Source organism: Aedes aegypti, chromosome 2 (genome assembly GCF_002204515.2).
Source record: "Aedes aegypti strain LVP_AGWG chromosome 2, AaegL5.0 Primary Assembly, whole genome shotgun sequence".
Classification (NCBI taxonomy): domain Eukaryota; kingdom Metazoa; phylum Arthropoda; class Insecta; order Diptera; family Culicidae; genus Aedes; species Aedes aegypti.
Window position 1 is genome coordinate 105,832,853 of NC_035108.1, and position 26,072 is coordinate 105,858,924.

Genomic DNA, 26,072 nt, shown 5'->3' on the forward strand with positions numbered 1-26,072 from the left:
ACGTGCTCGGCTGGGATTTGAACCCAGGACTCTTGTATGCTAGACGAGCGCTTTACCGACTAAGCTACCGAGCCACTTGGTGACCCAATAACTGCGTTGGTTACAAGTTTAGAATTCAAATCCCTACAGACCACGCGGACCCCCTTTATAATCCATATCCATCCATCTCATTTTACTACTCACACGGAGTTTAATTTAAAATTGTGCCATGATTTAGCAACAATCATCAACGACGCATACATATATCAATGACGGACTACTTCGCCTTAAAAGCTAAACGATTCTCAAAACCCCTGCACTGAACCAGGAAACATCATGAAAAGTATTAAAAACGTCACATACATTTAGTTACAATGATTCTGAAGTTGTAAGGTTTCAGATATCAGTTGAGTAGTTCACACTTAACAGCCCATGTGCGCATGATCGACCAGCACACTCTTTGCTGGGAAAATGCGTTTTTGGGTTCCCAGCTGCATTCTTGAATATTTCAACAAATTCGGTCGAATAATCTGGCCATTTGCTAAAGATTGAAATTCAAAAGGTGACAGGGGAAGACTTTTTGAATAATTTCTTACTTTTGTCATCTGCAAACGCATACGTCATTTTATTCAATCAATGAGTTTGATGAGCGGTTATATGGATGAATTGACGTAAACACGAAGTCACTCTAACAGCAACGCTAAACTATCTGAATAAACACTTTACAAACCGGGTATTAGGTAAAGAATGCTTATCAATGAAAAATTACATTTTGGTAATATTGGCGCTTACGTCGACTATGCGAATATGTACACGCAAACAAATTTTGTTGTATAATCTACCGAATCCATGGTAGAACTGCACCAACGATTTTCAACCGACTACAAAAATCAGTTAAGTTTACTATAATCTGGTAAAAATCACTGAGTCGTGTAGTAAATGTGACTAGGTCCATAGTAGCCGCGACTACAAAGCATTGTATTTCAATCCGTGACACCCACCGTACAACACAGTATGGTGAAAAGTACAATGCCAAACTTGTCAAATCTAGAATGTTTCTAGTAGACCTGTGCGCCGCCGCGCCACGCCGCCGCCGCCGAACCATTTTACGTCACGCCGACGCCGAATGAGCTATCGGCGGCGCGCCATACGCCGATCAGCACAACGCCGCCGATTTTGTATTTTCACGCCGATAGATAATTCGGCTCGTAAAATTTGATACTTTTATAACAACAATTGAATACTCTATAAAATAATTCAATATTGCTTAAGAAATTCCTCTAGAGATTCTTACAATAATTCACCAATTAATTAATCAAACAATTCCTCTATGTATTTCTCTAGGACTTCAAGAATTTCTCTATCAACTCCATCCTGATACATTCCAGAGATTTTTCAGGGATTTATCCTGGAATACCTACGTGGATATCTCCTTGAACTCCTTCAATGTTTCCTGTAGGAATTCATTTAGATATTGCTTCAGAATGACTATTAGACCAGCAATTACTGTAGTAATGCTTGCAGACATTCCTTCAGTAACCACTCTACGGATCTCAAAATATTCCTCGATAAAAATCAATTGAAATTTCTCCAGGAGTTCCTCCAAGACACTACCAAGGAATATTTATAGGAGTTCCATCATATATTTCTCGATGAATTGTAGCAAGTGTATGCCCAGGAATTGTTACCAAAGAAGTTTTTCCACAGTTTTATCTCATATGTTTATATAAGGGAATCTTCTAGTAATTTCTCCATGAATAATTTCACAGATTTTTTAGCTCTGGTGTTTTTTAAGGAACTCATTTATCATTCATCATTTTATCATTTATCATCATTCATTTTCGTTTCTTCTCGGATATTTTTAGTGTTTTCAGGGAATTTGTAGGATTTATTCAAAATATTCTCTCATAAATTATTTAAGAGATTCCCTGCAGTCTCTTTTGAAAAAATAGTGTTATAAAAAATAAGCCAGGGATTTCATCAAAATAATCCTGAAGAAATTCTTCTATAAACCTAAATCATTCAACTAAGGAACGCTTCTTCAGCAATTCCTCCGAATTTTGTTATTGGGATTCATCGATTCATTCTTTGAAGTATTCTGAAACCGGTTTTATTCTGGAATTTCTCAAAGGATTACGTGGTATAGGATATCTACATTTCTTCAACAAGTTTATGAGTAAGTTATCCGCTAAGGATTTCTCTTGGAATTTAGAATGCTCTGATTCTGAAACCAATCTCCTGGAGATTCTCCAGAAAATATTACATGGATCTCCAACATCGACTTCTCTCGGTATATCACCAAAGATACTACTTGGACTTCCGTCCATTGTACATCTTAAATTTTGCTCAAGATTCTCTAATAAATTCTGCACTATTTCCGATATTATACTTTCAATATTCCTTTGGTAATTTCAAAAAGAATTCTTTTAATTCCTTTCTGGTGACTATTGAAATTTCTCTGAGCGCACCAGTATTTCCTATGCTATTTTTAACTGAATTTATAAACTATATAAGTGACCATTGCTAAGGAAAGTAATTCACTAAACACACAACTTGTTTTTTCATCAGAAAAATGTAACAATTTTTAGTGGTTTAACAAGTAAAATATATCACATTTTATACCCAAAAGTTACTCGTTGCACATTTTGATTTAAAATTTCTAGTGATATCTTTCGAAGAAAAATCACCACAATCAATTCACTGACAAGATTTTTACAATTTAATGCACAGGAAATATTATTAAATATTCATTTCAATTGGAAAAACTTTCGTAACCTAACCTCACTTTTAATCCATGAGGAGTTCCGCCTACTGTAGATATTCTTCTTAGAGCTCTTTCAGAACTGATTCCAGCATTCCTTAGCAAGTATAACTTATGATACCGCATGTAAATTAGTTCAAAAATTATCATGATGCACTAGTTCATGAATTACTAAACATCAATTCTTAAAAAAAAGTAAAATTTCTTCTATGTCTTTCAGGAACTTGTAGGGATTGCAAAATCCCTATGCATGGGGAAGGCACCAGGTCCGGACGGAGTTCCAAACCTGACGCTCAAAGTCGCAATCGTGGAGGCTCCCGGTATGTTCAGATCTGCTATGCAGATATGCCTGGACGAGGGATTATTGCCAGATGTGTGGAAGAGGCAGAGCCTGGTACTATTGCCAAAGGCGGGGAAACCACCCGGTGACCCGTCGGCGTATAGACCAATATGCTTGATTGACACGGCGGGGAAGGTGCTCGAGAAGGTTGAGGTACACTGAGGTTGTAAATGATCTCTCAAGCAACCAGTTCGGCTTTCGGAAAGGGAAGTCCACCGTAGACGCTATTCTGACGGTTAAGAAAACCGCTGAGCGTAAGAGGAGGGGGATTCGCTACTGCGCAATAGTGACTCTGGATAAAAGGAACGCATTTAATAGTGCCAGTTGGGCGGCTATTGCTGATGCGCTCCTGCGTCTGGGGATACCCGAGTACCTGTACAAGATTCTCGGAAGTTACTTCCAGAATCGGGTATTAGTCTATGACACAGAGGTGGGTCGGAAGTGCTTTCACATAACCTCAGAAGTCCCGCAAGGTTCCATCCTGGGTCCGGTGTTATGGAATGTCATGTACGACGAGGTGTTGAGATTAAAATTCCCGGCGGGTGTGGTCATCGCTGGCTTTGCCGACGATATTACGCTGGAGGTCTACGGTGAATCGATCGAAGAAGTGGAATTGACTGCAACCCACTCGATCGCAATTGGGTCCTAAAATTTTTAATGAATTCTTGTTTTTATTTGATAACACGAAAAAGCATGTTACTGCAACTCCTTTAGCAATTTTTCCCGCTCAAATAAGGACTATATCATGTTTAACCTTTAATTTAAAAATTTGGTTCATGAATGAACCTTGACACTTTTGATCATGTTTGACGTTCGCTTAGTCGTCAAAAACACCACAGGGCTTTAAGTTTTAACACTGGGGTTGTTCCTATCTGACATTTCGGAAGGGACACGGAAAGCAAAATATACTCAAAAATTTGAGTTTAAGCCAAGGGGTGTGACAAAATCTAAAGAAACATAAAAAAAATGGTTTTCGAGCTTAAACCAACGGAGGACATTAAAAAATTGAGTAAACATGTGTTTTTGGCCTAAACTTAAGCGTATAGCACTAAAATTGGGACAGGGCTTTAGGACCCTATTGTGGAGGAGTGGATGAGCTCCAGGAAACTGGAATTGGCTCACCACAAAACTGAGGCGGTTGTTGTCAACAACTGAAAGTCGATGCAGCAAGCGGTGATCAGTGTAGACGACTGCACGATCACTTCGAAGCGCTCCGTCAAACACTTGGGGGTGATGATCGACGATAAGCTTACCTTCGGTAGTGTCCATTATGCCTGCAAGAGAGCCTCCACAGCTATTGTGGCACTGTCCCGAATGATGTCCAATAGCTCTGCGGTGTACGCCAGCAAGCGTAAGCTTCTGGCCAGTGTCGCCTCGTCCATACTGAGGTATGGTGGCCCGGCTTGGGGCACGGCTTGAGGCACGGCTTTAAGTACCGATAGCTACCGTACTTATAGGCTAATGTGCCTGAGGGTTGCTAGCGCGTACCGTACCGTGTCACACGATGCACTCTGCGTCATCACCGATATGGTGCCTATTGGTATCCTTATCATGGAAGACATAGAGTGCTTCGAAAGGCGCGGCACAAGAGGCATACACAGGACAGCCAGACTGGCCTCCATGGTCAAATGGCAGCGTGCGTGGGACAGTTCCACCAAGGGAGTGTGGACTCACAGGTTGATTCCGAGGTTAGATATCTGGGTCAATAGGCGCCATGGGGAACTAACATTCCACCTGACACAGGTCCTTTCGGGCCATGGTTGCTTTAGACAGTATCTACACCGTTTCGGTCATGCGGGTTCTCCCGAATGCCCAGTTTGTGCAGGTTTAGAGGAAACGGCGGAACACGTTTTGTTCGTGTGCCCGCGTTTCCGCACAATGCGTGACCGCATGTTTGCCACATGCGGTCGGGACACGACTCCGGACAATTTGGTTCAGAGGATGTGTGAAGATGAGTTTGGCTGGAATGCTGTTTTATCGGCTATCACCCACATCGTCTCGGAACTACAAAGGAGGTGGCGAGTGGACTCGAGGAGTGGCTATTGCAGACGCTAAGCAACAGGTGGTCCAAGGGCTCATAGTTGGCTACGTAGGTCATACCGGTGCCCTACGGTCGAAATCGACCCTTACAGCGATTAAGTGGCCGCGGGGAGAACATCCTGGGAGCGCTGCTGTCGTGGCGCCGGCCTACTGGGTTGGATACGAGCCTCTGGTTGTTCGGGGCAGGTGGAGGCCCCTTCGTCAGCAATCCCAGCTGGTGCTAGCTGATAGGGCCTAAGCCTTCAGTAGGTCAAATTGCGAAGCCCGCAGTATCAGTTCTTGATACCTGCAGTGCAGCTGGGCGCGGGCGTAGTGGTCGACCCTGCCCGCCTTCAGCGGACAATGGGAGGTGAGGACCACCCGGCAAGCTGGCAAAGCGCCAGCATGCTACCTTTGTGGACCCTCCTAAGCGTGTCATCGATGTTCGTTGCTGCATGGCTACGCAGCTAACCTGGAGGATGCGATGTGCAATAGCCCCTCTCCGAAGCAATGCCTTCTTGGTGGTCCCGGAGAGACGAAGGGTTTGGCGGCAATGGGAATGGTTTAGTGGGTTGGGGGTGTAGTAAATGGTCCCCAACCCCACACTCCCGGACCTTGGTCCGGAGTCTGTTGAGCAGATTATCCCCCCATTGCATAGAAGGAAAAAAAAAGACAAACAATAGTAGTTGAAACAAAATAAATACCATACAGTAAACCATCAACATATTGGCTATAATCTTGCTAAAAAAACTTCTGTCAAAATATTTACCCACTTTTAGTTATACAGGTTCAAAATTTATTGTCTTAAACGAACCACCAGTGGCGCAAGAGTTCGAATCTAGTGTGGGGCAAAAGTACCCTGGGAAAAACACAAAATATTCATACTTCCATGACAGGCATACTTTATACCAGCCGTAAACTTATGTATATATGTTAATATGAGGATTTTAGGCAATTTGCAGTTTTTTTTTGTGAGTTTATACAATTGTCGAACTTTTGCCTCGCTAATTAGAACTATTGCCCAAAAATTGTTTCCAAGCATTTATGGAAACAACTAATACATATTACCGACTGATCGGAACCAATTAAATTCATCTACGATATGGAGGCCAAGTAGTAGTTCAAATAGTTTAAAAAAATAGGAATTTGGTTCATAGTGACTACAGGAAATCAAAAAAGTATTTTAACAAAAAAAAGTATTTAACAAGAAAGTAGATGTCTCAAATAATTATTTATATAATACAATAATAGGGTCCTAAAATGTTCAATGAAATCTTGTTTTCATTTGATAACACGAAAGAGCATGTTACTGCAACTGCTTTAGCAATTTTTCCCGCTCAAATAACGGCTACATCATATTTTAACTTTAATTTCAAAATTGTATCCATAAATGAACTTTGACACTTGAGATCATGTTTGACGTTCGCTTAAGAGATGAGAATTTAAGTAACGCAAAGGCTAATGGACGCCGGGGGAAATTTTTACTTTGCTGTGTTTGTTGCAGTAAACAATCCCTAACAACCCCATAGAAACGGTAGAGTGAAAAACAGTGTACACAAACCCGCCAGCTAGCCAACTCGCCAGCTGTCACTTCTACCTTCCCCGCAGCTAACCACACCGCGCACCCACTGAGTGCTTAGTTCGGTAAACCTGTCATAAAAATCTTGGACGGGCTACTTAGCCTTAAGGGAAAACTCCCTCATCTGAAGTCCGAAACCGGTGTGATAAGTATCCGCGGGATCTACCTACAAGCCTGGAACGACCTTAGATGGTCCGCAACATTCTGGCCGTCGACCCTACAACCTTGCGGGAGCTTTGCGACGAGGAAACACGTTGGAGATCGGCGAGCCCAACGCTGGTGGTCAGTGAGCCACGCTATCACTGTATCACACGCCACGAGTGTAACAGTGACGGACGTTTTGGAGGTGAGAGGGACGGTGAGACCCATGGGCGTGCCCCGTTTACCGTAGCTCAAAATCCAATGAGTCACATTTCCGTCGGCGAGCGTTTGGACGTCGGTCAAAGGCCGGAATCAACCCACGAACGTTCCCGAAGGAGATTCTACCCACGACGACGTTTGAGCCCTGAAGTCCCAGTTGCTGTAATCGAAAGTTTGACCAAAAAGTACAATATTCAAGTCGAAAAACAACAAATAGCCATAACTTTTCCAAATCTCAATCGATTAATAAAATTTAGAGGCAAAGTCTCTTACCTGAATAGCATTCCAACCACCATAACATTTAAAAGTTTTGTTTTGAATTGAGTTAGAAATCTTGAAAAGAAACTCTTGCCCAACTTTACTCTACACTAAAATAACAAAGATATTTTTTTTTGAATCAATTTGGACGAATAAATAAAAGTAGCTCACTTATGTGAATGTGCCCAACTAAACACGAAATGTATCATGCCAATTTTCTGTGTAAAACGGTGTACAATCCACTATTGGCACAATTGGCATTATAGCCAAAATAGTTGCTTCTACCCTCACGGTGTATTTCGTAGAGCAATTTCAAAACAAAAAATTCGGCATGTCTGAAATTTTGACACAAGAAAGCCATGATTGTCCCCTCTCATTTGCAACCAAAACGAAAATAATCGGTCGGGGGGTCTAGAGCAATATTTTTTTTTCAATTTTTTTACGGAGTTTGGGATATAACTTAACCTTAGCGAGGACATTGGAGAGTTTTCGACCCATTTAAAAATTCAAATCATTATAATTTTTGATTAAAATAACCTAGCAATTTGTCATTTTCTGAAAATTAGGTATTTTATTTTGAGAACATTTATTTTTGCGGAAACAAAAGTTTCAAATGGCCCCTTGGGGAGCTTCCATAAAAAAGTTACAAATTTGGCTTAGGGTCGTTTTCGACCCGAAAATTCGAACAGCTCGAAAAAATCAGTGTGTTGACCGAATTCAGTTCTGTTGGGCTTAAATGTAAGGTACATATGTCTAGTTTCAGAAACCCTCCCGGAGATCCGGTTTTGGTCACTGTAGCCACCGGGAAACTGCTACATCTGAAAAAAGTCTCTTTAGAGACCCTTACTTTGACAACTTGTAGTTTAGTAACTAAACAAGTAATCTAAACCGTCCTTATATTATTGAACAGACATTCACGTGGACTATAAATAGAGATTCTCAAATCATTTATTTATTCACACCCGGTTCCGGAAACCCGGAACATCCGAAAAGCAAGTTTCCATCGCAGTTTTGTATATGTAATTCACATCGATACTATTCGGTTGATGGATATTTTGGCATAAAATTTCTCTGTGATAAGGAACCAATTACCAGTGCACATCCCTTGAAAAATTCGGTTCAGTATGGTCCATGCGGAACCGGTTCCTGGAGTCCCGGAAGGTGTGCAATTTGGACAATTCTATGAAATTACTCGGGTTTATGCCCCGAATCCAAATGAATTGTGTCCAATTCGTTACAATTTTTAATGTTTGGATGCATTTTGCCAAGAGGGTGAATGAATGGTTATTATGATCCTTTTGGAGTACCGGAATGGCCACCTGGAGACCCGTAATATGGGACCACAAAGTTTTAGCACCAAAACTAGGCATGCGACGGCTCAAACTTCATGATTTTGAATCCCTGTGACTTTTCTAATTTAATTATAGGGTCAACTCGAACGTCTTTCGATAGAAGATTAGCATCAAAAGTCGTTCGAGTTGGCGCTTTTATAAGTTTTGAACACAACATAGCTATACGAAACATAGTACTTGAGATCTGCTGGATATAATTTGCAAACAAGTCTGTATGCACTAAAGTTTACCGTTTTTGACTCCTTCTTGGTGTAATCGGAGACTTTGATGATTCACCTGATATTTTTGATAAAGCTTCGAATGATTTCGTTGTTAAGCTAGCAAAATCGTAAAGTTACTGAGTACCATTTTCAAAGCTGATTGAATTTATTTGTTTTATGAATAGCTATAGAATTCCGTACAACTCTAATAAAACTATGCTAAAACTGAACATGACAGCACTTATTCAGATCTCTAAGCAAAATGTTAGGATCACACGGGATTGATCGTGTAGATTCACAGGTAGATTTGTTATGAATGAAACCTATCGATGGTTGTATGAATTCATTTGCACGTTTTCTACCATCAATTTAACAAGGAAGTATATATTCGATAGTATAATTAATAATATTCTGATCTTTATTTGAGAGATTTTTAACCCTAGACTGGCTGCCAATCTGAGAATATTTGTCAGCAATTCTGTTTGTTTTACCATCGCAAACAAAAGCAATGTTCTATCAATTCTCACTACAAACACATGGACAATAGTGTCAACATTGCAATTGGATTGGAATATTGGATTTTTGAAATGTTATATTGCGTCTGTCATTGGCACAAATGTGAACTTGTCAATATTCTAGAATCTATGACATAAGGTTGAAAGGGCAAAAGATCAAAGAGAAATAAAGAGGGGACAAAAGGTCAAAAATCTTTTTTCAAAGATGATTTAATTTACCATAATGCAAATCACTTTTAACCTTTTGTCCTTTTGACCATTTGCATTTTCGACCATTCCTTTTGTCTTTCAACTTATTGTCCTTTCGACCTTTTGTCTTTCGATCGTTTGTTTCTAAACCAAGTCAGGAAGATGTATATTGCACTTGAGATACATACCAAAATTGAAAAGAGGTTGTTTGACATACTTAGTTGTAAAAGTAATGCAAATGGATAAAAACAAAGGAGAGGCAACTCAAAAATTTAATTTTCGGCCTCAGCCTGTAATTTTTAGGTCTATAATTGTCTAGAATATAATCTACAAGATATTGACACAAGATTTTTGCAACATTTTTATCTAAATCCATATCAACAGTTCACCTCACCAAAAGTTATTAATTCACGGTGCATTTAAAATGATACCTTTCACAAACAACAAAATAAAAAAAAAATTGCACTGGACCCCCCGATGGATTATTTTCATTTTAGCAGCAAATGAAAGAGGAAGGACTTGTCTTTCCTTGGTCCAAATTTGAGACATGCCGATTTTTTTGTTATAAAGTTACATGATAAAGACACCGTGCCCTATTAATTACCATTTATTGTAGTAAGAAATAATACAAAAAACTCTCAATTGGTTAATCACATCCTTTAGAAGTTGAAGGAAGCATTTGGAGAGAAAGGGCAAGCAGCAATGAAAGCTGAAACTGCTGGTAGACTTTTTCAAAAACAGATACAGTTAAACCTCCATGAGTCGATAATGGAACATATCTCGAACTCGATATCGACTCATGGAACCATATTAAAAATCAAATTTCATGGTTACTATGATGGTCCCCTCAAACGGCTTTTCATAGCATTGCTGTTCCATGACTCGATATTTCCATGAGTCGATGGTCCCTTCAATATCGACTCATGGAGGTTTAACTGTAGGTATCAGTCCCTGCAGATTATTTATTCGAATCGCATTATCACCGCTTGATAGTGCCCATTTAGTGTTGGAGAAGGGGTGGTAAAATGAACACCTTAAGGATATCATCTTCTTTCTGATATAAAAACAAGGAATATGCATAGTTCTTCCGCACACGATCAAAAATAGGGATGTTATCTAAAGTAGCAACACGAATTCAAATTAAAAAAGCTAAATTTTCACATATTTTAATCACTAGCAAAAAACGATGGAAATGTTCATTTTAGCTGCACTATGTGGGTAAAATGAACAGCTGTTGGTGGTAAAATGAACACCATGCAAAAAACGTGAGCAAAACTAATATTTTTTAAAATTTTCATTGCATTCCCGAAAATATATCTATAAATGTTTGTAACCCATTCAAAAAGAAATCTTAAAGTTTCAAATTTGACATCATATCACAACGATCACTGCAAAACCTCAAGACCTCCGAGCTAAAAGTTACGTCAGCTCTAACTTTCAAACGTGGTTTTCTAAAATCTTAGTTTTAGTGGATATTTTCACTTCAATTGACTTCCGTACCAACCTCTGATGTATGATCTAAATCAGTGCTTCCCAAACTTTTTCAACTTTCGCCCCCTTGAGGCCAACATTCATCTGGAATCGCCCCCCTGATATGTGATTTCAATATTTTATGTAATTAAGTGCTCCACAGAATCATGATACAATAACTATTATGTACATTTAAAAATATTCTTAAATATCGATATCCCAAAATTATTAGGAATGATTTACCAGACTGCAATTTATAATAGCAATTTTAATAATATTTTGCGTGCTGTAAGGGCTTCTGAAATAGTCTTTGATACAAGTTCAGCCCAATTCAAACTATTTGAATGTAATATATGCATAGGCGCCAACTTGCGACGTAGTTGGGGGATGATTCTTTAATAGTGAATACATACTGATTTATATTTTATTTCTAAAATAACTGTAATTATTTTCAAAAATTGTGAACAATAAATGTTTGACGTTTCTGGGAACATTTTTTTAAATTCGATCCAAAAACACTGAACAAATGTTTAAAAATCCAGAATGTTTTTCAACTCATATTTCAATGCATTATGTAACAAGGATATTTTCTCTAACCCCATGAAAAATTTGTCTCTAAAATTATTTGTAAAATGAGAAATGATAAGAGTGCAACCGAGTATTCTTTTTCCTGTAAAAACAGCTAGATGCCAATGAAAGAAATATTAGAAATATTATATATCAGGCATTGCAGAATTCGCTCTCATTTGAGTATGAAGCACGATCAGAGCAAGCAAAGAAAAACGTCCCATCTATTGCGGTCCACGATCGTCATTGTATCGCAAGGTGTAACTAGTTTGATAAATGAAAGCAGCGAACGAGTGCCCCAAAGAGAGAGCGATGATAAAATCCATTTTTCTCGCTTGTTTACCGTTGGGGGTAGGTGTTTTTCTATACTGGCACGATGAACAATCCACGAACTTCCAATAACAATAGTGTCCCCCAGGCTTGGAGCATATTTAGAGGGGTTTTATCATGCACTACTATCGCCCCAATCTGATCGAAGTTGTAGCAGTATACGATAAACAGTCTCTCATAATGTGCAGCATGTTATGATAGTTACAGAGAGCGATACGTGAGAGATTCTCTCAATTCTCTCAGATTTTCAATCCCTGAGTAAAATATATTGAACATTTGCAAAAAGTTCTAAAAATTCTCAGATACATGTGTTTTACATCCAAAATATGTTGTGTTTTCAAATGCTATTTGTGATTAATCATCCGACCTTGTGAAAATATCAAATACCGACCATTATTAAAATTCACATGTTCACATGAATGCATGTTTTTGACAATTATTAAGTGTAATCTATCATTATTTTAAAATGATTGGAGATCATAATTTTAAAGTGATTGGAGATTTATCGTTCCAAGGTAAAATATTCATGGAATTAGTTGAGTTTGGAATTGATTAACCTTCAGATGTGTGTCCTGATAATATTATGAGTAATTATATTCAAATACTCCCGTGATAGCCTTTTCGCCCCCTTTTTGAATTTTTCGCCCCCCAAATTCTATTTTACAAATTTTCGCCCCCTTGAGCCTGAGAATCGCCCCCCGGGGGGCGAATTCGCCCACTTTGGGAATCACTGATCTAAATCGTCCGTGCGTGATAAAAATTGATTGAAATTTGTTTTTTTTTCTCGGTAACAGGCACGGTGTTCGTTTTACCACCACTTCCCCTAACCATCTCCACGTGCCCGATAAACATGTCATCAATAATGCATTTATAACTCAATCACTGAGCCTTGGCAAAATACGATATGCCTTTGTGTCATTTGCCTTTTTTCTGTTTGCGCACTACATTCATGCTGGCTGGCACAACAGTTCTGGTGAGCTGGAGGTTACCTCTTGTGCTTCAAGATAAACCATAGTGTAGTACTGGAAAATATCACTTTCTCAAACGACTTCCTTTGGGGTGAAGACAAGACGGGAAGCGTATGCTTTTAAGGTCGCAATCGAAGGAAATCATCGTAATTGAAAGATGAGAGCGCTTCAATAGTGGCTGTTTAGCAGATACTGCTCGAGGTGGTTTCCCGATGAAACTTGTTTTTTTTTCCTATAGCCTCATTTTACCGTTTATTGTGTAAAATAAAATCTAAGCATAACGTGATTATTGCCAAGTTTCTACATTCTTCGTTTCCTACGTACAGTTCCTGGAATACGGTCAATCGCTTTTTCATCCCAAAACACAACATTTAATTTTGGTCTCGTAAAAACCAGGGCCCTACTCTACTCACTTTTCTCGTCGACTCCCCCAAACAGGCTGTTGGACTCGAGCGGCGATGGATCGGCACCGCACATGATGGAACTCATCACCAGGACCGCACTGACTAGAAGGATTAGCGAAGAGGCGCTGCAGAGAACCGTGGCGGGATGATGACTACGTGCAATTAGTTTCATAGCTCTCTGGATGTCGTGGTCGGTTGTAGGAGGATATGGAGTGTGGTGGCGCAGCGCTTATTCCGGTTCAGGTGACAGGGAAATGGAGATGATCTATTCTGCAATTTTGAACGGAGAAATGTGAAAAATAAGCGATTAGTCTTGTCGTCAGGGGAAAAACAATCAATCGAACAACAGTAGGTCTGTGGCGCGGTTACGATAAAGGTAAGATTCGTAATTATTGTTGCTTATTCGATCAGTCTCCCTGAATAAATCAATGGAATATCAATCAAAGATATGCATTATGACTTCTGTGTGATGTATTCCGAGTACTATAGAGCCAGTCGATAAAAACCCACGAGATTCACATTCCAACTTGACCACGCGTGGTTTTCGGATATACCCAGTACACAGTAGCAAAACTTTCGCCAGACATAGGATAGCTAAGACGAATAATACATTAAATATTATTTGGCAACTATTTACATCTCTCTTTAATTCATATTTCGCTGTCGTTTAAAATGTGAACCAACCATTACTTGTTGCCGTGACATTCACAAATAATGTAGCCACGCAGCGGCTATTATTAGGGTGGGTCGATAAAAAGAGACTTAACGTATATTTAAAGCTTGATGAAATGTTTGCAAAATTATAGGAGAAATTGGGGAGACTTTGTGACTTGACAGTTGTAATTCTGTAGCGTAGGCACCGTAGGGCACAACAGAGCCGAAATCTTTTTTTTTACATTAGTTACATTTTGAAATTTGAACTTATTTTAAAATCTATGTTAGTATGCGGAAGTTTTAAGGTTGGTGAATATATTTGTAACAGGGAAGGAAAGGATTTTTTGGGATTTCTTAAGCTACTTAGACTACTAAGCTGATGAAGCTTGAAGGGACAGGATGTCCAGATCTGTAATGAAACTAAACAGAAACAGTTTGTGGGAGACACGACGACAAGAGGACAATTTGAAAGGGAAAAAGAAAGACAGGGAACGAACACAATCAGTCAGAGAGTTTCAGTCAGTTCAGATCTGATACCACGATGTTCACTGCATCCCCACACAACATGTTCGATATCCTGGTAAGCCACGCCGCAAACACAGAGATTGCTTTCTGAGAGCCCAATACGGTGGATATGCGCGCTTAACGAATAGTGATTGGACATAAGCCGGCACATGACACGAATGAAATCACGGCTCATGCCCAACCCCTTAAACCATGGTTTTTTCGACACCTGTGGAAATATGGAATGCAGCCATCTACCCATTTCTCCGTCTCTCCATTTCTGTTGCCAGCTGATCAAGGTCTCCCGACGGGCCAATGCAAAAAAATCATCGAAGGCGATTTGACGCTCGTATACATCGCCTTCTTTAGCGCCTACCTTAGCCAGAGAATCCGCTTTCTCATTGCCCGGAATGGAGCAATGGAAAGGGACCCAAGCTACGGTAATAGTGTAAGAGCGATTTGATAAAGCACTCAATGCTTGGCGTATTCTATTCAGGAAGTACGCTGAGTGCTTCACCAGCTTCATTGACCGAACAGCCTCCAGAGAGCTTAGACTGTCGGAAAAAATGAAGAAGTGCTCGGGTGGGAGAGAACTGATGTACTCTAAGGCGTAAGCTAAGCTGCTAGCTCAGCAACATATACAGAACATGGCTTTAAAAGCATGAAGAAGGCGCTATGAAAAACGTTGTAAACAACGAAACCAGTGATATCATCCATTTTAGACCCATCAATAAAGAACTGTCGGTTCTCGCTGACATGCCCGAATTTACTTGCAAACATGGGAGGGATAAACTTTGAACGAAAGTGATCTGGTATACCATGGATATCTTGCTTCATGGACAAATCAAACACTACAGAGGAACAGTCGAAATCTAGGAAGTTATCACGATTTGTGTTAACCGAAGATGGGCTAACCTCCAGCGTCATGTACCAGTAGTACAAACTCATGAAACGAGTTTGAGGGTTATGTTCAAGCAGCTTTTCTTAGTTTTCAATAACCAATGGATTGAGAACCTCACAACGGATGAGGAACCTGAGTGTTAACTCCGCGAAACGATCTGTCAGGGGCTGTACTCCTGCAAGCCCAACAAACATTTTAGTGGAACAAGAGTTGAACAAACCACTCTGTAGCTTATTTCAGTTGAATAAACTGTTGTTCAGCTACTAATGTTACTTGGGAGTACCTCTAAACTCATTGTGTGAGTCGAGTTCATGCAGCCTAGCGCGATGCGAAGACAGCGGTACTGAATCCGCTGTATCTTCAGCATACCGCCGTGCGGGGTGACATTGGGCCTAGGGGGTGACTTTGACCGCCTCTTTCGATGCATCTCATGGCTAGTAGGAACGTCAAAAAACTAATCTATGACCATTTATTGCAGTGGTCCTCAGCCTAACCGATTACACGGGCCATCTTAACTCTTTCAAAATCAGTCGCGGGCCGCAAGATTTATAATGATTATTTTGAACAGCTCACTTTAAATCACTATTTCTATGAGAACGGATAATACATTTCTGGGAACTTTATGATCAAAGCAAAGGGGTTTGGAAGCAAAGATATAAGTGACAGAAAAAAAATGAATTCATGACGAAAAAAATTAACATTGAAAAACTTTTTAAGCTAGAAACAGAGCTTTATTAATATACTCAACTCAAATACGATCAATATGTCTCTTACCGTATTGGACAATGCAATTGCAACTTTTTCGATTAATAATACAAAATGGTCTACTTTAGAGGTTTTTATCTATTTTTTTATGGATCGATTCATATCAAATTTTAACATATCTTGAATATATTTATTTGTAACTTTTATTTTCTTTTACGAATTAAAAGCAATAATAAATTTCAAAATTTACTCAAACCAAAAAATTGACGAAATAGATTGATATTATCTTCAGCAATGTTGTACATTTAGATGAGTTTAACAATTATGCTGAAGATACTTGTGTAGGTCTCTCATATTTTGATATAAATCGTTTGAATATTTTTCGCGAAATTCACTTCAATCGAATCCATTTAATTTTTAATATTTTTGTATTCAATTTTTAAATATTTTAAAATATATGTTGACACTTAAGTAACGTCCGACATGCTGTGTGAATTTTATTCATATCGGGCTATAAATAACTGAGATTTATCCCATAAAAAAGACCATTTAGTATGGAAGATCGAAAAAGTTGCAGATGTATTGTCCAATACTATACATTTCTTTACGTTCGGGCTCCTCAACAATTCAGATAGCAATCCATAGTAAAAAAATTCGAATAACATAATTTTCAAAGTTTTACAGAAAAAGGAAACATTTTTGGAGTCAAAATCTAAAAAAAAATCAGCATTCTGTGGACACCTCTGCAAGACCAATTTGGTTCAATTTTGTAAACTTAAATATGTTCAGAAGAGAGATTTTTAGAGACTTAAAGACTTTTTGCAGGCCCATAGCCGTGCCTTCAAGATACTAAAAGAAAAATCAGGTTTTCAGAAACTTTGAACCTTTGAATGAATCAAAGTCAATTACATATTACTCCTTATACCATGACGATGCATGAACGCAGAAATTTTACATGATTTCAATGACTGACTTTCCAAGAACAAAGTTGCAAGAGCAAAGGATTAAACTCTAGCATAAATGAAAATTATAACATGCGGGCCGCATCACATTAACATTCAAAATCCATTCGCGGGCCGCACAAAACCTTCTCGAGGGCCGCATGCGGCCCGCGGGCCGCAGTTTGGTGACCACTGATTTATTGGCTATTTAAAACGTATTCTTGAAGCTTGACACATTGTTTTTATTATTCTGGCATTAGCTTGCTGTAAAAACATTGGCCCAAAGTCACCCTTATGGCCCAATGTCACCCCGCCTTACGGTATGTGTTTTCGCCGCGGATTGAAAGCAAAAGCTGTGTTATTATGTTATAAGGTTTTTTTCGAACATAGGTTGTTATAAACTTGATGCAGGATGTTGTTAAAATATCTAAAATTATTACAAAAAGTGTATGAATAGTAACATAAACATAACAAAATGTGTTTTAAATATATCAAAAACATATCAAGCCAAGTTATAACGTTTGATACAAAGTATCAAAATTATAATACTGTTCGATATACGATGATATCCCGACTAGAGGCTTGTAACAAAAATATAATAAAATTTTATCAGAATATGATATGCATATCATATTATGATATAATTTTGTTAGGCTCCGTCATTCATAGAACATAATAAAACAGAAATATAACATAATGTGTTTCATATCCCTTTAAGATATTTTTTTGTTCATTTTTAACAACTTTATAACAACATAAATAGATAGTTATGTATTTCAATAATATACAATATTATCGTATATCGAACAGTATTATAATTTTGATACTTTGTATCAAACATTATAACTTGGTTTGAAATGTTTTTGATAGAATTAAAACACATTTTGTTATGTTTATGTTACTATTCATACACTTTTTGTTATAATTTTAGTTATTTTAACAACATCCTGCATCAAGTTTGTAACAACCTATGTTCGAAAAACACTTATAACATAATAACATATGCTGATATAATTTTATTATGTGCCCTTAGTCGGGATTGTATATTATTGAAATGCATAAGTAACTTTTTAATTTTGTTATAAAGTAGTTGAAAATAAACAAAAAAAAAATCTTAAAGAGAAATAAAACACATTATGTTATACTTTTGTTTTTATATGTTCTGTGTATAACAAGGCCTAACAAAATTATATCATGATATGATATGCATATCATATTCTGATAAAATTTTATTATATTTTTGTTACAAGCCTCTAGTCGGGATATTATGTATGATCAAAAGATACGAGATACACACAACTCCCCATAACTCGATATTATAGAGACCATCGAGTAAGGGAGGTATCGAGTTATAGAACACGAATTCAGTGCAACTGTGATTCAAAGGACTATCGAGATAGCATCAAAATCAGCTTTTACTATGGTTCTACAGCATTCATTTGAATTTGCATAAATCATTAACCCCTCTACCGGCAGCTTCATTTTTTACCGCAAAATAAATATTAAAATCGTTATAACTTTTTTGTTTTTCATTATTTTTGCACCATTTTTTCACAAGTTCTCAAACAACTCTTCTAGTTTTGGGATCTGTGTCGATATTAATTTTTGGTGATCTGGTTTTAAAGATATTCCGATGTCCCTTGGGGGACCGACATTTTTCATATAAAATGCCTTTGGCGGCCATTTTGTTTTTGATCAATTTATCAAAAAAATAAAATGTGGGCTATATAATGCCAGGCAATAAAGAGCTTCTCTGAAAAAATCATTCAAATCGGTTCAGTATTCTTGGAGATATCTGAAAATTACGATATAATGTTTTTTGAAGTTTTTAAGATCTTTATTCGGCCAGCGTGGTTCCAGGAACCTAAATGGCCATTACTTAAAGACGGCTGCACCAAATTGCTTCATTTTTTCACAACATACTCTCATTAATGTATTGTTCCGAAGAGTGAATATCCTAATACGATTAAAATTCTGTAGCCTGAAAAATTAACGGGGGATTCTAGTTACGGGTCGGTACACGTAAAAGTTGATGAGTGGTCGAATGTCCATGGCGGAATCCGAACTGTTCATTGGCAAAAAATGAATTTTCGTTGATGTGGGCCATCATTCTGTTCAAAATAACCTTTTCAAAAAGTTTACTGATGCAGGAAAGCAAACTGATTGGACGATAGCTAGAAGCTTCTGCAGGATTTTTGTCTGGTTTTAAAATTGGAACAATTGAAAACATTTGCTGAATATATCAACTTAAAATGAAGTTTCTTGATGAGGATGTAGAAAAATCCATCATCGCCAGGAGCTTTTATATTTTTGAATTTTTCAATAATAGTTCTCACTTCTTCCAAATCAGTCTCCCAGGCATTTTCGAAAACGTTCTCTTCATTGAGAATATTTTCGAAGTCCTGAGTAACTTGATTTTCAATTGGACTAGTAAGTCCTAAATTAAAATTGTGTGCACTTTCAAACTGCATAGCAAGTTTTTGAGGTTTTTCGCAATTAGTTAGTAATAATTTGTTTTCCTCTTTCAATGCCGGTATTGGCTTCTGAGGTTTTTTCAAGATTTTAGATAATTTCCAAACGGGCTTTGAGCCAGGGTCCAATTGAGAAATCTTATTTTCAAAATTTTTGTTTCTTAATTTTGCAAAACGTTCCTTGATTTTTTGCTGCAAATCCTGCCATATAATTTTCATAGCAGGATCGCGAGTGCGTTGAAATTGCCTTCTCCTCACGTTTTTAAGGCGGAACAAAGGGTTTAAGATCATCGTCTATAATCACGGATTCAAATTTTACTTCACATTTTGGAATTGCAATGCTCCTGGCTTCAACAATGAAATTTGTTAAAGTTTCAAGAGCATTGTCAATATCAAGTTTAGTTTCTAAAGAAATGTTAACATCAAGATTAGAGTCAACAGTTTCATATATATTCCAGTCGGCTCGTAAATAATTGAAAGTCGAGCTGATAGTATTGAGAATCGCTTCATGAGATATTTGAAATGTGACAGGGACATGATCAGAATCAAAATCAGCATGAGTAATCAGTTGGCTACAAAGATGACTAAAGTCGGTTAAGACCAAATCAATCATAGAAGGATTTCTAGAAGAGGAAAAACATGTAGGGCTATCAGAGTATTGAATTGAGAAATAATTGAGAAGAGCACTCATCAAATAAAATTCTGCCGTTTGAATTACTTTGAGAATTATTCCATGACCGATGTGTGACAAAAAATTTTGACTTATTGAGAGTCAATTTTTGCAAGTCAGTTTGGAGCAAATTAACTTGCTGTCCAGAACATTGAAAAGGCAAAAAGGCAGCTATGAAAATATATTTACCAAGCTGTGTTTCAACAGAAACACCTAAAGTTTCAAAACTTTAGTTTCAAATGACGAAAACAGTTTTATACGCCTATGAATGATGATTGCAACTCCCCCACATGCCCCATCAAGTCGATCATTACGATAAACAAAAAAGTTAGGATCTCTTTTGAGTTTAGATCCAGGTTTTAAATACGTTTCGGTAATAACTGCTATATGCACGTTATTAACCGTAAGAAAATTAAACAGCTCGTCCTCTTTTCCATTCAGAGAACGAGCATTCCAATTTAAAATATTTAAATTATTATTTGGATGGCTTTGAACATTGCATCAATCATTAGATTCAATTGTTCAGTTAGAAAATTAAAATCAGAGGCAGACATTTCACTTGAAGTGGGTACATTTGATGATTTCCCATTAGAATTTTCGGTAGACGAAGAAGCGGAGTAGGAGTTATCTGTGGCGGTAGGGTTTTTTTTCCATTTGATTTGAAACAAGTAGAATGGATACTCATGGAACGAACAGGGGAGGAGTTCAAATTTCCTGCTACGATATCGGCAAAGGATTTTCCGTGGGTAGATACATTCGAAATTGAAAGATTCGAACGGCTACCCGACGGATTAAAATTAGTTTGTGAATGAGCATGATTATGATCTTCCTGATGGGTATGATTCATGATCGAGCGATCGTTAACTGAAAAATTAGTATTGTTCGATATTCTACCAGGCAAATTCCGGAAACGACCGTTATCGTAACGGATATTATCTTTCATCTGCCTGGCACGAGCCTCAATGACTCTTTTGCGTGAAGCGCAATTCTAAAAATTTGACCCCGCAATCAGAGCATATGAACTTGGTGGTATCTTCCTTCACTGGACAGACGTCCTTAGCGTGAGAAGAACCTCCGCAAATCATGCATTTAGCATCTATGCGACAATTTTTTGTACCATGACCCCACTTTTGGCACCGACGGCACTGATTGGGGTTCTGGTAATTTCCTCCAGGTTTCTGGAAATGTTCCCATGTCACACGGACATCAAACATAAGTTTTGCTTCTTCTAAAGCTTTAATATTATTTTGTTCTTTTTTGTTAAAGTGAACTAAACAAAATTCTTGAGAAAGCCATTTCCAAACAATGCCAGATTGGGTTCTCTTTTTCATAATGATTACTTGGACTGGGGAAAATCCAAGTAAATCATTTATTCCATTTTTGATCTCTTCAGGTGACTTATAGTCACTTGAGAGATCTTTCAAGACAACTTTGAACAAACTTTCAGTTTTGTCGTCATAAGTAAAAAATTTGTGCTTCTTCTCTTCAAGATGTTTGAGAAGAAGTTCTCGATCTTTAAGAGTTTCCGGTAAAACGCGACAGTCTCCTTTCTTTGCGATTTGAAAGGAAACCTTGATTCCCCTAATGGAGTTCAAGATCTCTTGCCTAAATCCCCCAAATTCGGAACAACTGCCCACGATAGGCGGCACTCTTTGCTTCCTCACTTGAATCAAAGAGCCTGGGCCAGAGGCTGCTTCGATTTGGTGTTCGGAAAACTTGTCTAGAGCATCGAACTGATTGCTCATTTCGATACAATTATTCATTTCACCCTTGGAAGAAAGTTCGCATTCCGGAGAAACGTCCTTTCTTCCATTCTTGCCACGTTTAGTGACAGTTTCAAATCCCACTTTTTTGGAAGGAAGTTGTGAATTCAGAGATTCACCCTTCCTTTTGTTTGTTGTTGATACCATGTTAAGTTAATAAACGGAAGAAGACGTGACCTTCGAGAGGTTTTTTTTTTTCCAAGACGGTGTCCAAGAAGGATTACCACCGCTAGCTTTCGCCAACGGGTCCAACGAAAAATCGAAGGCACGGATCCAAACAAGGATCGTAAAGGGATCAATAGTAGAAAAAATAGTACTGAAAAGTACCGTTTTAAATTTTAGCACTGAAAAGTACTGTTTTATTGCTTTAGGTAGTTTTTAAGAAAATTTCCAAGAGCAGAGAGAATTCGTGTACGCACAGCACGAAGGTACGATGCGCACTGAGCTAATTTTTATTGATTCTCTCTATGTACACGCATTGAAATATCAAAGAGGCGATACCCCTAATCTAATTATACTTATCGTGGAGTTTACGTTAATTAATTTAAACTTTCACTGGTGACATGCACGACCAGCAAACCTACATCATACCGGGGGATAATATATCTCCATTCCAACTTGCTAATAATCCTTGAAGGGATTTAGATGCTCCCTCCTATTGTGGTGGTCATGGTGCAATTAGGAACTACAAAAGGGGTAGTTTTATAAGCGTGACGCATGCCTTTGGCAAATTTTGAATGGCTGCCCGTCCACCACCGTCAGTTTCACGGTTAGTGAAGAGCTGCATGTAGATATAGGTGTATGTTTATTAACTGAATTTGCTTTCAGTATGAACGCCTCGAATAGAAAACGGTTTGCCATCCTGTGGAGCTCGAGACTACTTGGGACCAATGGAGAAATGAAAGTGATACCCTAAAACACAAACAGTTTTGAACAGGGCCGTTTTCAGTGGCCTATTTTATCGAATGAACTTCTTTTTCCTCTTCATTTTGACGTTAAGTTCAAATTTGAATTGAACCTGCTGATGCTGCTCTCAGGAGCTATTTCACAATTATGAACTGAGAGCATTCCTTTTCAACTGTCCATATTTATTTGAATTTGTATACCATGTGACAAGTACGGAACATTTTTTTGTGTTTAGATGTTAATGCTAAGTATGCCAGTTATTCGTTTAGGCAGCCATATTAACTGTGCAGCTCATTAATTCAAAGTAATAAAACTCAGGCCCCATTGTTAATATTGATTCGGAAGAGTATTGGTCTATACGCTTACATGCAGAAAGTATGCTAATACTTTTTAAGTTATGTCAGTGCAAGACCAACAGATTTTCTTCATTTCGTAATCGTGAGGTGAATCAGCTACAATCATCAATGTTGCGTACAAATTTCAATGACGGCCAACTTCGCCTTAACCGGATGACATTAATCAAAATCGACATAGATTCACAAAATAGCTTGTGAGCAATGGTGCAAAATTATACAAAAAAAGTTATTGCGATTTAAAATGTATTTTGTGGTAAAATAATGAAGCTGCCGGTGGTGGGTTTAGTGTGATTTTGTTTTGTTAAAGGGGCTATGCAGTCGTTACATGATATAAGATTCAGATTAAGCCGACTCTGACAGCGAGCCAATTGTAATTCATTTCAGCAATAGTATAGTAGAATTTGAAATTAGGCTTGGGATTTGAGTCTTTTGGCGATAGCGACACATAGTTTTGCCCGGTATCTATTCGGAATATTATTTAAAAGCCTATTTATTTAACGGTAACCTAATGCATTGCTCACGCTTCCTTACTAGCGCCACAGCGAACGTTTTCTTTTATCGATTTCCGGAATCAGCGATGAGGTTCGCTTCCATGCATGTAACGGACAATTACAGCCACCGGTGGAACAATAAACAACTTCAAAATGACCTTTTACTGCTGTCCATCTGCTTGACGTGAGACTGGAGACGCATAATTTAATAAAGAAAATCGTCTTTGATTTGGGAGGGCCTATCGGACAAACGAAATGTGCTTGGGAAACCACATTCGGGCGAACACGTTGCCCGAGGGAAGATAATATTTTCTGATTTCGTCGCTTAACTGCGTGGTCGACCTCACATCAAACCACAGTATTAACAGGACCATCAGTTGAGTTAGCAACAAAGCATATCCTTCAAGTTTGTGAGCATGATTGTTTGATGTCGTCACGGTGTCATGGACGGTAGTTTATGAAAAAATGTGTCAAATTGAAATTGGCGCGTTGAGTGCTTTTTGAATACCTATCTAAATGAGAAGGAAGATTATGTTGTCTTAAATGGAAATGGTTTGGGGATCGAGGGAATTGTTACAATGTTTTTTTTTGCCTCTCTCCTGTTTTAGTTTTCCTGAAATATGGATGGCTACTTCAATCAAGCATTTTTATGAGTATTTATATAGTTAGTTACGAGAACGAAACTAAGACCTTCAAGTCTCGCATATTTGTTAAAAAAACATATCTCATAAGAACAATGTAGAAACCTAAACATTGTTATTGACAGACATTGACATTGCTATTCATGAACAGAAAACTATGCTTTTAATGCTGTATGATTTTGAAAATGAGTTCAGTAACTCATATTCAAGCTTACACAGCATTTTCAATACTCAAAGTTGACATATAGGCTTAGCACCAGCGGATTGTTTAGTACCGACATATCCAACAATTTTCCATACACCTTCAAAAACTGTGAATATTATCATGCAAAACTAACTTTAATGAAAATTAAATAGTTAATCAATATTAGACATCTATAAGCTAGAAAGCATAGAATGTCTGTGATGGCAACGATAACGAAGCATTAAACATCGTTGGAAGAAATTGCTATGTGATAATATAGACCTGATCAAATTCGCCCCTGTGATCAGTTTCCTCCGGATCACGGTACCATGTTAAATCTAATGTTGACGACTCAGTAAAAATACCAAGCTGGATAGGTTAGTTACCTACACAATTTAATTGAAGTCTCAAAGCAATGCGAGTTTATACTTGGTTATGATATCATGGTTCGCGGAAGTCTGTCTCTGACATGGATCCACTAATTCGCATCAACTAATAGTCCAATCTTCCAATCAATTAGCTCAACTATTGCTGCCATCAGTTGCATCTGGTCCAGGAGTGCATCTAGTTAACTAATTCTAAATAAAATGCTCTCATTACCTCTGTATCCAACATCGAATAGCATCAGTGGGTGGGTGGTAATAGCCAGAAGCTACACTTTCATCTGTTGAATCCGTCCGTACGATTACTCCCGCGAAGAATCTCTATCTTGCTCATTATGCTATTTGGTTCCATCCCTTTCCGCAACCATCGCGAGTCGGTTAATAAGCTACATGATTGAACTGTAAAAAGTTGATTAATCCCATCATCTACTGCATATTTGCCATCACCTATTTGCACAACACATCTCCGGGACACACAAAGTATCGCATCATGACCAGACCACCCGCGCTCGGAGGAAACAACCATGCTGCTCCACCTCTTCTGATGCGGTATTGACTCAATTGCGTTGATAGCTGGGACACGATAGCCGTAGCGGTAAACGCGCAGCTATTCAGCAAGACCAAGCTGAGGGTCGTGGGTTCGAATCCCACCAGTCGAGGATCTTTTCGGGTTGGAAATTTTCTCGACTTTACAGGGCATAGAGTATCTTCGTACCTGCCACACGATATACGCATGCAAAAATGGTCATTGGCATAGTAAGCTCTCAGTTAATAACTGTGGAGCTGAGAAGCAGGCTCTGTCCCAGTGGGGATGTAACGCCAGAAAAAAGAAGAAGAAGCTGGGACACGGTGCTCCACAGACCAAAAAAAAACACCGTCAAATTTGTGCTAACCACTCGTTTCTTATGGCTAAGCTGCATGTCTTGGCAAAAATAATGAACAAAGACGTTGGGTTCGTTATTAAGTTACGTCCTTGTAATGTTATAAGTCCCCACATTCAAAAGAAAGCCAAGTTAGGGTGGCGTGTAATACGAACTTAACGAGGTAGTAGTGAAAACAATTAATAAAACCATAATATTTTTGTTCCTTTGCACCAGTACATAATATGTAATGATGCGTTCTCATAATAGTGAGTCTTAATGGGAAATTGAGGTAAACCAATACACGGTGCCCCGACAGACCGTTATTATGCAAAAAAATTGTCCATCAAA

The 26,072-nt window shown here is 38.2% G+C and overlaps 1 protein-coding gene across 1 annotated transcript in view; it reads right to left on the minus strand.

Annotated features, from left to right (window-relative positions):
• The window catches only part of LOC5575249 (RYamide neuropeptides), a 100,449-nt gene that overhangs the window by 1,882 nt on the left and 72,495 nt on the right, over nucleotides 1–26,072 (minus strand). Inside the window, exon 2 of the mRNA XM_001655604.2 lies at nucleotides 13,301–13,561. Coding sequence (XP_001655654.1) covers nucleotides 13,301–13,463 — 163 coding nt within the window. The 5' untranslated portion in view covers nucleotides 13,464–13,561. The remainder of the gene's footprint in view (nucleotides 1–13,300; nucleotides 13,562–26,072) is intronic.